Source organism: Artibeus jamaicensis, unplaced genomic scaffold, assembly GCF_021234435.1.
Source record: "Artibeus jamaicensis isolate MK-2021 breed Jamaican fruit bat unplaced genomic scaffold, CSHL_Jam_final contig_851, whole genome shotgun sequence".
In the NCBI taxonomy this organism is placed as follows: domain Eukaryota; kingdom Metazoa; phylum Chordata; class Mammalia; order Chiroptera; family Phyllostomidae; genus Artibeus; species Artibeus jamaicensis.
The window spans coordinates 13934348-13948110 of record NW_026521986.1 but is presented as its reverse complement, the minus strand read 5'-3'; the positions used below and the strand labels follow the sequence as shown (position 1 = coordinate 13948110).

The 13763-nt window shown below is 40.8% G+C and overlaps 1 protein-coding gene across 18 annotated transcripts in view; it reads left to right on the top strand.

The window, feature by feature from the left end:
* The window catches only part of LOC119036530 (acylphosphatase-1), a 46535-nt gene that overhangs the window by 14395 nt on the left and 18377 nt on the right, over positions 1-13763 (top strand). For 15 of the 18 annotated variants that reach the window (XR_008392990.1, XR_008392989.1, XR_008392994.1 and 12 more), the window contains exons 2-6: positions 26-3296; positions 6368-6466; positions 7195-7280; positions 7958-8062; positions 9265-9337. Coding sequence is in view for 11 of the 18 variants with exons in the window: in XM_053673253.1 (XP_053529228.1) it covers positions 89-3296; positions 6368-6466; positions 7195-7280; positions 7958-8062; positions 9265-9337 (3571 nt within the window). In the remaining 7 variants the exon portion in view is untranslated. Of the gene's footprint in view, positions 1-25; positions 3297-6367; positions 6467-7194; positions 7281-7957; positions 8063-9264; positions 9338-10002; positions 13762-13763 lie in introns of those variants that run through there. The other 3 variants (XM_053673259.1, XM_053673260.1, XM_053673255.1) reach the window with 3 other exon arrangements.

Sequence of the window (13763 nt, the reverse complement as noted above, 5' to 3'; positions counted from 1 at the left end):
GTGTGTCTTTTTTTTCTCCCCCCAGGCGATTACTTGCAGTCAGAGAAGGAAACCGCAGCCTGGCATTCGCACTGGCTTTCTACCTGCCATGATCAAGTGCCTGTCCAATGAAGTACGAGCCAAACTGCGTTCTGGTTTGGCTGTATGCTCCTTAGGCCAGTGTGTGGAGGAGCTCGCCCTCAACAGTATTGATGCTGAAGCAAAATGTGTGGCTGTGAGAGTGAATGTGGAAACCTTCCAAGTTCAAGTGATAGACAATGGATTTGGGGTAGGGAGCGATGACATAGACAAGGTGGGAAATCGTTATTTTACTAGTAAATGCAACTCTCTACAGGACTTGGAGAACCCGAGGTTTTATGGTTTTCGAGGGGAGGCCTTGGCCAGTATATCGAACATGGCCAGCGCTGTGGAAATTTCATCCAAGAAAAACGGGACAATGAAAACTTTTGTGAAACTGTTTCAGAATGGAAAAGCCCTGAAAGCTTGTGAAGCTGACTTGATTAGGCCAAGTGCTGGGACCACAGTAACAGTGTACAACCTGTTTTATCAGTTACCTGTAAGGAGGAAACGCATGGATCCTCGACTGGAGTTCGAGAAGGTTCGGCAGAGGATAGAAGCTCTCTCACTCATGCATCCTTCTGTTTCTTTCTCTTTGAGAAATGATGTTTCCGGTTCCATGATTCTTCAACTCCCTAAAACCAAAGACATCTGTTCCCGGTTTTGTCAAATTTATGGACTAGGTAAGTCCCAAAAATTAAGAGAAATAAATTTTAAATATAAGGAGTTTGAGCTTAGTGGCTACATCAGCTCAGAAGCCCATTACAATAAGAATATGCAGTTTTTGTTTGTGAACAAAAGGCTGATTTTAAGGACGAAGTTGCATAAACTCATCGACTTTTTATTAAGGAAAGAAAGTGTCATATGCAAGCCAAAAACTGGCTCTGCCAGCAGGCATGTGAATTCAAGTCCTCGGCCTCGGTCTAGCCCAGAACTCTATGGGATATATGTAATCAACGTGCAGTGCCAGTTCTGTGAATATGATGTCTGCATAGAGCCTGCAAAAACTTTGATTGAGTTTCAGAACTGGGATACAGTTTTGGTTTGCATTCAGGAAGGAATGAAGAAGTTTTTAGAGAAAGAAAAATTGTTTGTGGAATTATCAGGTGAGGACATTAAGGAATTTAGTGAAGATAATGATTTTAGTATACTTAGTGCTACTCTTCAGAAGCATGTGTCCTCTGACGAGAAGTGTGACCAGGTAAGTTTCCAAGAAGCATGTAATAATATTTTGGATTCCTATGAAATGTTTAATTTGCAATCAAAAGCTGTAAAAAGAAAAGCTATAGAAAACATAAACACACAGAATTCTGGGGATTCAGAAACTATCAGAAAAAGGACAAATGATTCATTTTTGTATATGTATGGATCAGATGGCCCAGGTTGTAGTGAAATGACAGAGTCAACTTTACAAAACAAAGATAACTCTTGCTCAGAATCAAGCATCTTAGAACAAGAGAAAGCTGAAGCGTCAGAGTCGAGAGAAAATGCAAAACATAAAAAATCTTGCTTGGAACTTAACTCTTCAGAAAATCCATGTGGAACCGGTTTAGAAATGTTCACAAGCCCTTTTCAGACATTAGATTGCTTTGAAGAGAATGGAGAAGATCTAGAAATACAGAAAGTAGGTACTACTGTTAATGGCATGGCTGCTGACATCCCGAAAAAGAAGAGAATTGAGAATCAACTAGAGACATTTAAAGGTGCTGCTGAAATTGGATGCCAGCCTCTTCATTTTGAGACAGCATCACTGAGAGTACATGGTGCTCAGTGGGAGGAAGAGAAAAGAAAAAAAGAACCTGGTAATTGTGGAGGAATAAATGTTTTTAGTTATGGGCAAATTAAATTATGTTCCACTGGCTTTATAACTCATGTAGTACAGAGTGAGCAAACTAAACCAGCTGAAACAGAACATGTATTTAAAAATTGTGTCCAGCCTGGTCCTGCGAGTGCCAAAGAAACATTTGGAAGTAGAGCATGCCATTCCGTTGAGACTCCAAACAGCAAAGATTTCACCAGTGCTTTAAGTAAAGAATTTGTTCAACTGCCCAACAGAAAATTATGCAGAACAAATATAAGTTATAGGCTAGAGAACAAACCTATACCAAAAACTGCATATTCTTGGTGTAATGGTAATAAAAGAAAAGGTGAGTTAATTGGCTCCTCCAGACCCATAGCCCCTAAGAAGCTAAGCTTAAATTCACAACTAGGGTCTTTGGAAAAGTTTAAGAGGCAGTACGGGAAGGTTAAAAATCCTCTAAATGCCGAAGTGGAGGAACATGATAATTTTGAAATCACTACCAATCTCAGTCCTCCGATTGAACCTGACATTCCACAGAGAGGCAGAAACCACTTAGACAACTGTGATCCATGTGAAGTCACTGCTGTGAGACACAGTGATTCAAATAGTAGTTGTCAACCAGAAAGTCACATCCTGTATTCAGAAAACTCGCTGTTCTCCAAGGATGAAGACTGTTTGGAACAACAGATGCCTTGCTTCAGAGAAAGTTCTGTGACACTAAGGGATCTACCTCATTTTAATGGAAAACCTTTGGTTGTTGAGAAGTCATCTGAATCACTAGCCTGTAAATTATCCAGAATGAAAGGTTCTGAAAGAGAAACTCAAGCAGTGGAGATGATGAGTCATTTTCTTGAACTTCCACAATCAGATTCCAGTAAGAAAGACAGTGACTTGTACAATGGGTTATCCCTGGATTCTTGTATATTATTTAAAAATGAGCTTAAAAAAACAGAGAGTGTCATTATCCCAATGTCAGACTCTGTCACACAGGATAAGTCCTTCAATAAAGATAATGAAACATACTCTAATAACAGTACAACAGAGAACTCTGTGATATCAGAAACAAATTTGGTATTACCCTATAATAATCCTGCAGTTAATAATAAAGATTCAGATGTTCTTACAGCTTCAGAACAACAGGTGGGAAGTCCTAAATCTCCCAGTGGAGTGTTAGTGAATCGCACAGACAATTCCACAGCCAACCCAAATGGAACTTGTGTTCAGAGTGAGGAATCTATAGTGAGGACTCATTCTGAAAACGAAGAGTCAAATGCATGTTCTTTGGATTGGCAGCAGCATTTTGATGTAGCTCTTGGAAGAATGGTTTATATCAACAAACTAACTGGACTTAGCACATTCATCGCTCCTACTGAGGACGCCCGGGCTGCATGCACGCAGGACCTGACGACCGTGGCTGTGGACGTGGTACTCGACAACGGTAAGCGCCTGATGTTTGCCGGTGGGAAGTGGTTTGGAGGTGATCTCCGCAGATAGACCATTTTGAAGTTTAATTATAAAATGTGTTTTATGATATATGAAGATTCTCTAGGTTCAATACTGTTTAAATCTGGAAATACAGTGAAAATTTGTTATAGGATGGATGTTTATATAGATGTGTCTATGGGTGTACATATGTGAGACAGTTTTTATTTTTTTAATCCTCACCCAAGAATCTTTTTAAAATTGATTTGAAAGAGAGAGAGAGAGAAAAAAAAAAACATTGATGTGAGACAGAAACATGAATTGATGCTTTCTCTACTGGCCCCAACAGGGGATCCAACCCACAACCTTTTTGGCATACTGACGATGCTCCAGCCAGGGCAAGGCAGTTTTTAATGAAATGGGACAATTAATGGCAGAGAAGATCCACTGTGCTTCCCAAGGCCACTTTCCTCTCTCTCCCAAACAGATAACTTCCCTAGAAATTTAAAGGCATCTGCAGTGAGGATTTTTCCACAAGTGGCTCTCTGCGGCTCCCAGGTAGACAAGTCAGAGTGACCCTGTCATCACCCCAGGTTTCCCAGTAAAATCTAAGGCCCAGTGCGGTACTAAAAGTATGTTTTTGTTTTTATTTATTTATTTATTGATTGATTGATTGAAAATAGAACCTTTTTTGGGGGAATATAGGCTAAATATGTGCCTTCATAACTATACTTTTCAGTTGTATTTTATTATAATGCATATGCTAATCCACTTGATCTGTTTATTGTATAAGTGGCTATTATTCAGGAAGATGGTAATGTGGCTTTTAGACCATACCACAAGGCTACATCAAACGCTAGACTAGGACTCTGAGCTCTCAGGTCTGCGTCAACATTAAAAGTGACATTTTTGGCTGTGTGTTTAGAGCCAGATGTTGGGAGATGGTAAAGCTGATTTCCAACTGGCTATAATCTTGGTTTTGTACCAGGAGGATAAACATTAAGTGTGCATCCATATTAAAAGCCTTGAATGCTGCCAAAGAATGTAAATTACATGAATGTAATTGCAAATCAACTTATAATTTCTCTTTAGGATTAATGTCTCTGGCAGGAGGTTCTGATTTAAGATTAAATAAGACCTTCAGTCTTCGGTGGGTTCTAGTTTTTTTCCTTATGAAAAAAATAATCACCGTAGTAAACTTCAAAGTGTTAAGTAGGAGGAAACTCTTTTCTTTCAACGTGCTCCTGAGACCATGAGGTTGCTTCTAAAGACACGTGGTTTTTTCAATCTGTGTAGTTTCATTTCCTGATTTATACTGAATACTTATCAGAGGTAAATCTAAGGAACGGGCACCTCCTCTTTCTGAAGCGCAACTGCTTCTGATACGGTAATAAAAAATAACTGGATTTCATTAAACTGAGATGGCTGTTGCTAAACAAAGAGGAAACTCTTGGTTGGTTGCCATAACTCAGCATACACATCTGCCTCTGTTAAATACATCTAGATGTTTCAAAAACACTTCAACCTACTTAACTTTCTGTACTAGCAAGTCTTGTAATGAACTTTTAAGGGTCATGTTGACTTAGTTTCATGATGAAAAATAAAGTATTTTGAATATAGAAACAAGTTCCATGAAAAGATGGCTCCTAAGTACCCTCCATACATGAAATGCCACCTTTCTGGAAATGGCTGATGTATATAGCAGGACATTAAGACTATACATAAAAACTATACATAAAAACATAAGATGCCTCCCACCGGGTGGCTCAGTTGGTTGGAGTGTTGTCCCATGTATCAAAAAGGTTGTGGGTTCAATGCCCCGTCAGGGCACTGGGTTGTGGGTTTAAACCCCAGTCAAGGCATGTAAGGGAGACAACCAATTGATGTCTCTCTCTCATATCGATGTTTCTCTGTACCTCTCTCTCCCTCCCTCCCTCCCTACCCTACTTCCCTCTCCCTCTTCTTCTCTCTCTAAAACCAAGAAACATATCACTGGCCGAGGATTAAAAAATGTGAAATGAGTTGTTAAGAGGTCAGTGTAACTGCAGAGGAGGATGCAGAAAGGTGGTCCCAAGAGTTGTGTCACGTCTCCAAGCCCTGGCGGTTTTTCTTCTTAAAGTGTCTTTAACTCTGCAACCTTATTTCACTCCTGCTTTAATTTTATCATTCTGAACTAATCTTCCCCAGCTTTTGTCCAACGGATTTATCTTTTTGAAACAATAGTTTCATTATGTTTTGCCCCTGTTCAAAAAACGGTCAAATTCAGCATTGTTTCTAAAGCACAAATCTGATCATCCTTCAGAGAGGAAGGTACATTCAGGCCAGATCTCACTGGACTTTGGAGTTTAAATTGAGAACTTATTACTCGTATATCTATTCATTTATTGGTGTTCACACAGCACTAGGCCCGCCACATTGCAGATGAACTGACTGCTTTTGGGAGTTTGCAGCCTGTCGGGGCAGATAGCTATCTGCTCTTGATCTTAGCCAAAGGCTGAGAAGCGATAGAAGATAGCCATGTAAATATAATTACAATATGATGAGGTAAATGTTGTTATGGATACATATATTGGGATAAGAGACATAAATCAGGGACTTGTGAAGGTTGTACTCACTAGTGAAGGGTGGCAATAGTACCACTATGTGTTTAATACAGTGGTTCTCAACTGTGGCACTCCTGACACTTTGGACTAGATAGTTCTGTTGTAGAGTTTGTCCAGTACATTATAGGGTGTTAGCAGCACCGTAGCCTCTTCTGCAAGATGCCAGCAGCACCCCTCGCCCAAGCCGTGACAGCCAAAAGTGTTTCAAGATATTGCTGTATGTCCCCCATGCAAAATTGCTCCGAGAATCAGGTACAGATTTTTAACTCCACATTCTGTCTGGTACAGATGGGTAATGAGATGAAGCATTAATGGAGGCTTCTAAGTTAGCAGAATCACTTCATTAACGAACTTTTGACTCTTGATCTAGTGTTTCGCAGTCTGTCTTAGACCTTGATTCAGTTTGTACAGAAAGATTTTAATTCATAATAGTTTATTTAAATTGTGAGTTCAAACGCCTAGGTTTTCCTTTTTTTACATTTAGGGTCTCAGTACAGGTGCCATCCTTTTAGAAGCGACCTTGTTCTTCCTTTTCTTCCTAGAGCTCGGGAAGAGAGCACTTTGATGAGACAGCATAACAGAGGTAGGGGCGATGACGGATCACTGGGACACTGAGTACACCGTTTGCCACCTAACTAAAAAAATGAAAAGGAGAGAAAAAGCAAAGCAGGGCTGTATTATTAAGCTTAATCAGTGCCAGCTGTGCCTCACTGGAACCAGGAATGCCCCACGGTCCTGTTTAACATCAGAACTAAGTCATTCTGTGCATGCATTTAGATCAGAAATTACTTTCCCAGACTTCACATCAATACTGGGTGATTATGCAGTCTTTGGTGCCTTGTGATTTAGAAATTGTTTCTTATTTTTAAAGATTGGAGTGTGCTCCATATTGCCGTAGTTTTATGTAAGCAAAACTCTTATTTTAAAAAAAACTACGGACATTTGTCACTTTTTCTTTTCTTAGTTTTTGAAAATAGATAAGGTATATCTTTTTTTCTAAAGGAAGTGAGGCCACTAATTTGAACCAGTTTCTTCTGGACTTGTATTCTGAAATAGCTCTTGAAAACAGTTTGGAGAAAAAGCCATCATGCCAGAAGATACGGTCATCAGCTCCAGTTAAAAGTAACAGATAAAAACAATTTAGAGATACAGCAGACTCCGAACCTTTGTAAATACCGGGGACCTTTGTAGGGTGCCGGGACAGCGTGTCTGATCTTTGGCCTTTAGGCTGTGCCACAGCAAGTACGAGATGCCCTTCACCTTTTCCCCAAGGCTCTTGATGCCGACTTGGCCTGTCCCCGTTTGCACTAGGTACTGTGGAGGACGCTGTCGGCAGAGAGTCACTTCGGTCTCTGTTCTCGGAATGGGACAACCCAGTGTTTGCCCGTTATCCAGAGGTGGGTCTGGCGGGTCTTCTCGGTTCGTTAATTGAATTTCATTTAAGCTGGGTATGGGCATGACTGGCTTTCCCATTTGTAATTATGAATGGAAAGTAGGTATGTTTCCACATAATTTATTTGGAAATTAATCTTACTTTGGAAAGGAAGGATCAGAATTCGTAGCATTTTAGGAGCTCAGCTTTGCTTTTGGATTAAACACGTAATCAGTGTGGGAATAGTGAAAGTGTTTACCACTCTCAAAAGCCTCTGGCAGGATATGTCGAGTGGGGACCATAAAAACTGTTATTAAATGAAGTGGTGAGTCTCCCACTGGAGGAACAGTTCATCACTGGAACTGAGTGTCTGTTCTGCCGTCGGTGGGTTATCACGGAACGTACCATGTTGTAATGAGCGTGAGGGACACATGAGCATTTAATTACCGATTCTTCAGTTACGATGTTTTTAAGGACTTGATCACGGAGCCTAGACAGATGGTTATTCTGAAGTAATACCAGTTTCCGTCAGTAATTTTGTTCTTATGGCCTTTCGAATTTCTCTAAGTTCTCTGAATTCAGCCCACCTCCAGTAGGTTCTGTGAAAATGAGTGTTTTTAAAGCACTTTGAGACCTTTGGTAAAACAGTTCTGGAGACATAAAAATGTACATTTAAGTAACATCCGTGCCGGGTCTTCCCAGGTGGCCGTGGACGCACGCAGCGGGCAGGCCGGAAGCCTGGCGGTTCAAGTCCACAACGTCTTGTACCCTTACCGTTTCACCAGAGACATGATCCATTCGGTGCAGGTAAAGGTTGGCTTCGAAAGCTCATAAAAATGTATATGTGAGCCCCAAGCTAGACTCACTCTTGTGAAATTGATTCGTTTAACGATGCGGACCACCCTGGTCAAGGCACATGTGGTTTTTAAAATCCTACTGGAACTTCATCGTCAGAAGAAAATAAAAAGGGCTAAATTAATTACAAAGAAAAAAATGCCCTTTGTAGGGGGAGCAGGTTTGGTGGGATGAATTATGGGTTTATGCTCACAGTTTCAAGGTTTCTGTATCAACTTTATATTTTGACCATAATTTATAAATCAGATGCTACAGAGATATTATCCTCAAATGTGCAACAATGCCCCTTTTTATTTTTATTTTATTTATTTATCTTCAGAGAGGAAGGGAAGGAGAGAGGAAGAGAAATATCATTGTGTGGTTGCTTCTCGTGTGTCCCCTGCTGGGAACTGGCCTGCAACCCAGGCATGTGCCCTGACTGGGAATCAAACCGTGGTCCTCAGGGTTGCAGGCCCGCACTCAGTCCACTGAGCTACACCAGCCAGGGCAACAATGTTCCTTTTTAAACAACCCCGTACTGTGTGAGGCCACAAATGACCTGGCTTAGGAGACGCCCCAGACCAAGGAGTTCCATTAGCAAGAGTGGCCTCTGGGCTCATCTGCTTCTCTAGGCTGCCCTCTCTCCACACCACTCTGGACGGCCCTGCCTCCCTGTGGTCAGTGTGGGAACACCTTAGGAGGTGAGACAGCCTGGGAGTAGAGGTGCAGATTAGGGGTGTGAGGGCAGCCTCGCCGACACCTGGACAGAGAGGAGTTCCCAAGGCCTGCAGCCACTTTAATGGGCCAACTCTTTCAAATAATTTTCCTTGCTTTTGTATAAATTGTTAAAATTTATTTCAGCTCTGTGTGTCAGTGATCTCTGCTCATACTAATACTTCTCTGGTTATGTTACACATTAAGAAGGGTCATTCTGTTGGGAACATCTCAGGTCTACTCTAAAGTTTTGTGAGCATATCCCAGTCTGCGTTCCTTGTGTGTCTCCTGATCACTCTGCTTGTCTGTCTGTTCTTCCTTCCTTCCTGGTGACACCCTTGGGTTCATCAGCGCTTCTCATCAGCGCCTGTGAAAGTTACCATGCAAACAGTTCCAAATACACAGATAAGCCTTCGTTAATTTTTATTTAATGTCATACCACTTATTTCAATGTATGGCAGGTTCTCCAGCAAGTGGATAAAAAGTTTATTGCCTGTGTAATGAACACGAAGATGGAAGAGAATGGTGAGGCAGGTAAGAATGGAGATCAACCTTGACTGATGCCCAGCTACTCTCTGACAGTCTCCCTGTAAGGTTATTTTTGTACATGGACTACATTACAATACATATAATTCACACATCTGAGTACATGCTAAGCTGTTAAACAGTAGTTACTCTGGGAGTGAAAATGGAAGTAGGCACAGGGAGAATGTCGTTTTACTCTTCAAAATATTTTGTATTGCTTGACCTTTAAATAATGTTTTTATGTATTCCCTTTATAATAATAGAAAGTTCTGAACTATACCGTATTTGTCAAAAGTTAAATACAATTTCTTGGTGACCTGCTTTACTAAAACAGTAATAGTTTGTAAATAATATTAACTCATTCAGTAAATATTCGGTGCCTATCGTATGCCCAGGGCTGTATTAGGCCCTAGGACCCAATGGCGGGGGAGTACGTGGAGGAGAAACACGTAATTACACAAGTGTTCAATGCCTCCAGCTAGAGTTGTGCAGGAGGGAAACAGCGCTCCAAGAACCTGTATTGGGAGATCTGATGTAGTCGGGGGGTCAAGGAAGGTTTTCTTGGTGGAGAGAAGAGAGAGAAAGTGTGAGTAGAGTTAACTAGGGGAGGAAGAGAGGGAGGCGTGTTCTTGGCAGAGGGAGTAACATGCAGTTTGTGATTCCCTCTCCTTTAGTGGGGGGAAGCCGGGCAAGTACAACTGGAGTGAGAGCAAGAAGATGAGGCCAGATCTCAAATGCCAAGTTCAAGTTTCTCTTTGTCCCAGTACCAACTGGAAACAGTTGAAAGCTTTCTGTTTTCTTTTTTTACTGTCTTTCTGATGTTATTTTTGCGGTGGCTCATGTTACATCATATTGGTGTTTTAAAAATATTGCTCTGGGTGCAGTATGGAGAAGGATCGGGCGTGGGGGTGCAGTCCCAGTCACTGCAGAGAGCCTATCAGGAGGACACTGCAGTGCAGCTGGGACCAGGGTGGACTAGAGGGGAGTGAGTGCTTTGGAGAGAGATCAAGGAGGTAAAGCCAACAGGTTTGGTTGTGGGTTGGGTATATGGAAGATGTATCTACGATGACTCCTGGTTTTCTTTTTTTAAAAATATATTTTATTGATTATGCCATTACACTGGTTCTATTTCCCCCTTTCATTCCCCTCCACCCTGCACACCCCTCCCCCACCATTCCCCCCTTTAGTTTATGACCCCGTGTCTCAAGTTCTTTAGATTCTATATTTCCCATACTATTCTTGCCCTCCCCCTATCTATTTTCTACCTACTGTCTATGCTACTTATTTTATGTACCTTCTCCCACTCCCCTGTTGCTAACCCTCCATGTGATCTTCATTTCCATGGTTCTGCTCCTGATATAGCTGTCCTCTTAGTTTGCTTTTGTTTTAGGTGTAGTTCTTAGTAACTGTGAGTTTGCTGTCCTTTCACTGTTCATCTTTCTGATGTCTGTAACTGAGTAGATGATGTTGTAGGAAATCGTGAGGTTGGATGAGAAGCAGGCAGAGAGAGAAAATCATGAGTTCAGTCTGCAATCCGGTTGAAATGTTCAAGAAGAGATGTCAAGAATATGGTTGGATTTTACAGGTTTGGGACTTGATGAAAAGCATTCTGATATGGAGATGTAAATCTGAGTTGTCAGCAGAAGGTTGGTCACTGAAGTCACCAGTGTAACTTAACTAGAAAAAGAGTGAAGGGTAACGGAGAGAGATGCTGAATCTAGAATAATTCTAACTTTTAAAACCTAGTCAGGAAAGGGTAAACCAGCAAAAGAGGTTGTTCAGGAAGAACTAGAGGAATAGGAAGAAAGTAGACAAAAGCTGTGTTGCGAAGCCAAGACTTCATATAAATGCCGCCATGAGGTTAAGTAAGATGAGGGCCAAAATGATCTGCACAGTTTTGTGACAGTGGAAGTCAGGTGGGAACTGTTTCAGGTGGGAACTGTTTCAGGTAGGAACTGTTTCAGAGAAGAGCTGGGGGCTGCTGACTCTCAGAGACTGCAAGGAGAAAGACTCCAAGGAGAGAGACTCCAAAATCTCTGACATGGCAGAGAGAGACTAAAAGAGGGTGAGGGCAAGAGGAGGCTTTTTTCTTTTTTCCCTTTAGACTGGGAGGCTCCTGAGCACTTTGACAATGCTGGATACCATAAGGTTCCAGAAGAGGCCTGAGTGGCAGAGAGCCCGCAGCACAAGTGGGCGTGCTGGCTCCAGTTTGGGGGGGGCCTGCAGGCAAGTGCTTCTGAAGTTCAAAAGCAGTTCATTCTCTTTGTATTTCAAAATATTTCCTTTTGTCATGTTTACAATGTAGGCTTTTCTAATAAATGCCATGGTAGACCAAAGGCAAGTTAACCAAAATGTTGTCATAATTATCATAAGTATGGAATTAGTGAAGGTCAAATTATAGTATTACTGTCCCTAGAAAATGAATAGATTTTATTCTAAAGCTTTGATTCTCTGGAATTCTTTGTTAAAATATCCAAATCTCAACTAATGGCATCTGAGATGGGTGTAGCTGCAAAATCTATAAATGTTCAAAGAAGTAAAAGAGACGCGTCTAAATTTCTCTTAAGATTCTATATTATCATTGTATTGGTTAGCTGCCACCAAAGGGTGCTCTTAGATAAATCCATTTTTCTAAATCAAAATGTGTTTTTACTGCTGCTTATGCATATGAAAGGCAACCTATTCCTATAATGAGCTGACTTGTATCTTAATATCTGCACATATTTTTGTAATGGACAAATATATTATTTAAATTACACTGAAATTGTTGTCATATATTGGCATTTTTTACTGAACGCTTCCACCTACAGTAAAATAACGTGTTCAGTTATGATAAAAGAATAAGGACTCGTTCATTTATTCTGTAAGTCAATATTGAGTGCCTTTTACATACCTGATGACTGTCACACATGCCGGAAATACACCAGATAGGAACCCCTGCCCGGCTTCCAGCATTAGTAAGTTACTCTGATATATTCTGCATCATTCAAGGAGTGAAAAAGGTCGTGAACACTTTGTAAACCATAAACCATTCCTCCGGAGTCAGGGACAGGATTGGCTCTTTCGGGGTCACGGACTCTTGGTAATTCACATTGGCTCTAGTTTCAAATGCGAGGTCACTCCCTCACGATTCATTATTTATTCCATTGTCTTGCCCAACACAGGATGTTCAGTATTCATCACCACCAGCTGCAACTGCTTCTATTCTCAGAGGAGCTTAACGGTCAGCATGCTGGGGCCTGCTCCTGTGGTCGAACATGCTGTCAGAAAAATTATTTCCTTTTTTTCTTTAAATCTTAAGCTCTCATGCCATGAATTTGATAATGTCAGAGAAATAATTTTTTAGTAGAAACAGGGAAAGCAGGCATTATCTATTTTGATCAAATTCAAGAGAACTTTTATTTCAGTATAATCAGTAGCAATAAACCTCAGCTTTTTGGCCAAGAGTATTAAAATTACAAGCTAAAAAGATGTAGTGATGTAAGTGAGAATCAGTCCTGCTGTCAGTAAGAAAAAGATCAGTTTTGGCTTTCAGGGCCGGGACATTCTGCCTCCTCTCTTGCACTTGAACGCCTAAAGCCTTTCTACTCAAAGTCTGTAGTTTGAGTAGAAACAGTTTGGAGTTTATTAGAAGTGCATAAGTTCGAGTCCCACCCCTACCTCACTGAATCAGAAGCTGCATTCTAACAAGATCTCCAGGTGATCGGGGTGCCTGTCAAAGTATGGGAAGCCTGACTCTGAATCAGGGCAGCCCATGGCCAATGGGCCGGCTCCCAGCATTGCCTGTGCTTTTACTGCCAGGTAGAGAGCAGTCAGTGGTTTTTACATTTTTGAGTGGTGGGGAAAAAAGCAAAAAAAAATAAAAATAAAAATCTTGATATATTAAAATTACACATATGTAGAGTTTTATGGGAACATAGCTATAATATTCACATGTTGTCTGTGGCTGCTTTGGTTCAAAATGGAGAGTTGAGTAGTTGTGACAGGAACCATGTGTCTCAAAAGCCTGAAATATTTACTCTCTGGCCCTTCACAGAAAAAAACATTCTGACCTGTGGTCCAGAACGTAGTAGGGTTACATTCTTCATCGGTTCCAGCACAGCTTGCAGATCAAGCCTAGCTGATTATAATTATGTATTGTTTAATGATCCTTCATTGTACCAAATTTTAATTAATAAAGCAAAACCAGTATTTAAAGATTAAAATGTGAGGCATTAACCTTGTTTTATAAATGAAATACTAATGAACTAAAGAGTTTTTCATCAGAGATAATTTGTTGTATTATTCCCCATAATTTCGTTTTTTTAGGAAATAAAATATACAGTTGTTACTACTCAGTATGTTTCTCTTTTCCTCACCTCATTAAGTGGTTTGAACTAACCTTTTTCTCCCTCAACACATGATTATTTTAATCTTGCTCGGCTCATTTGACACT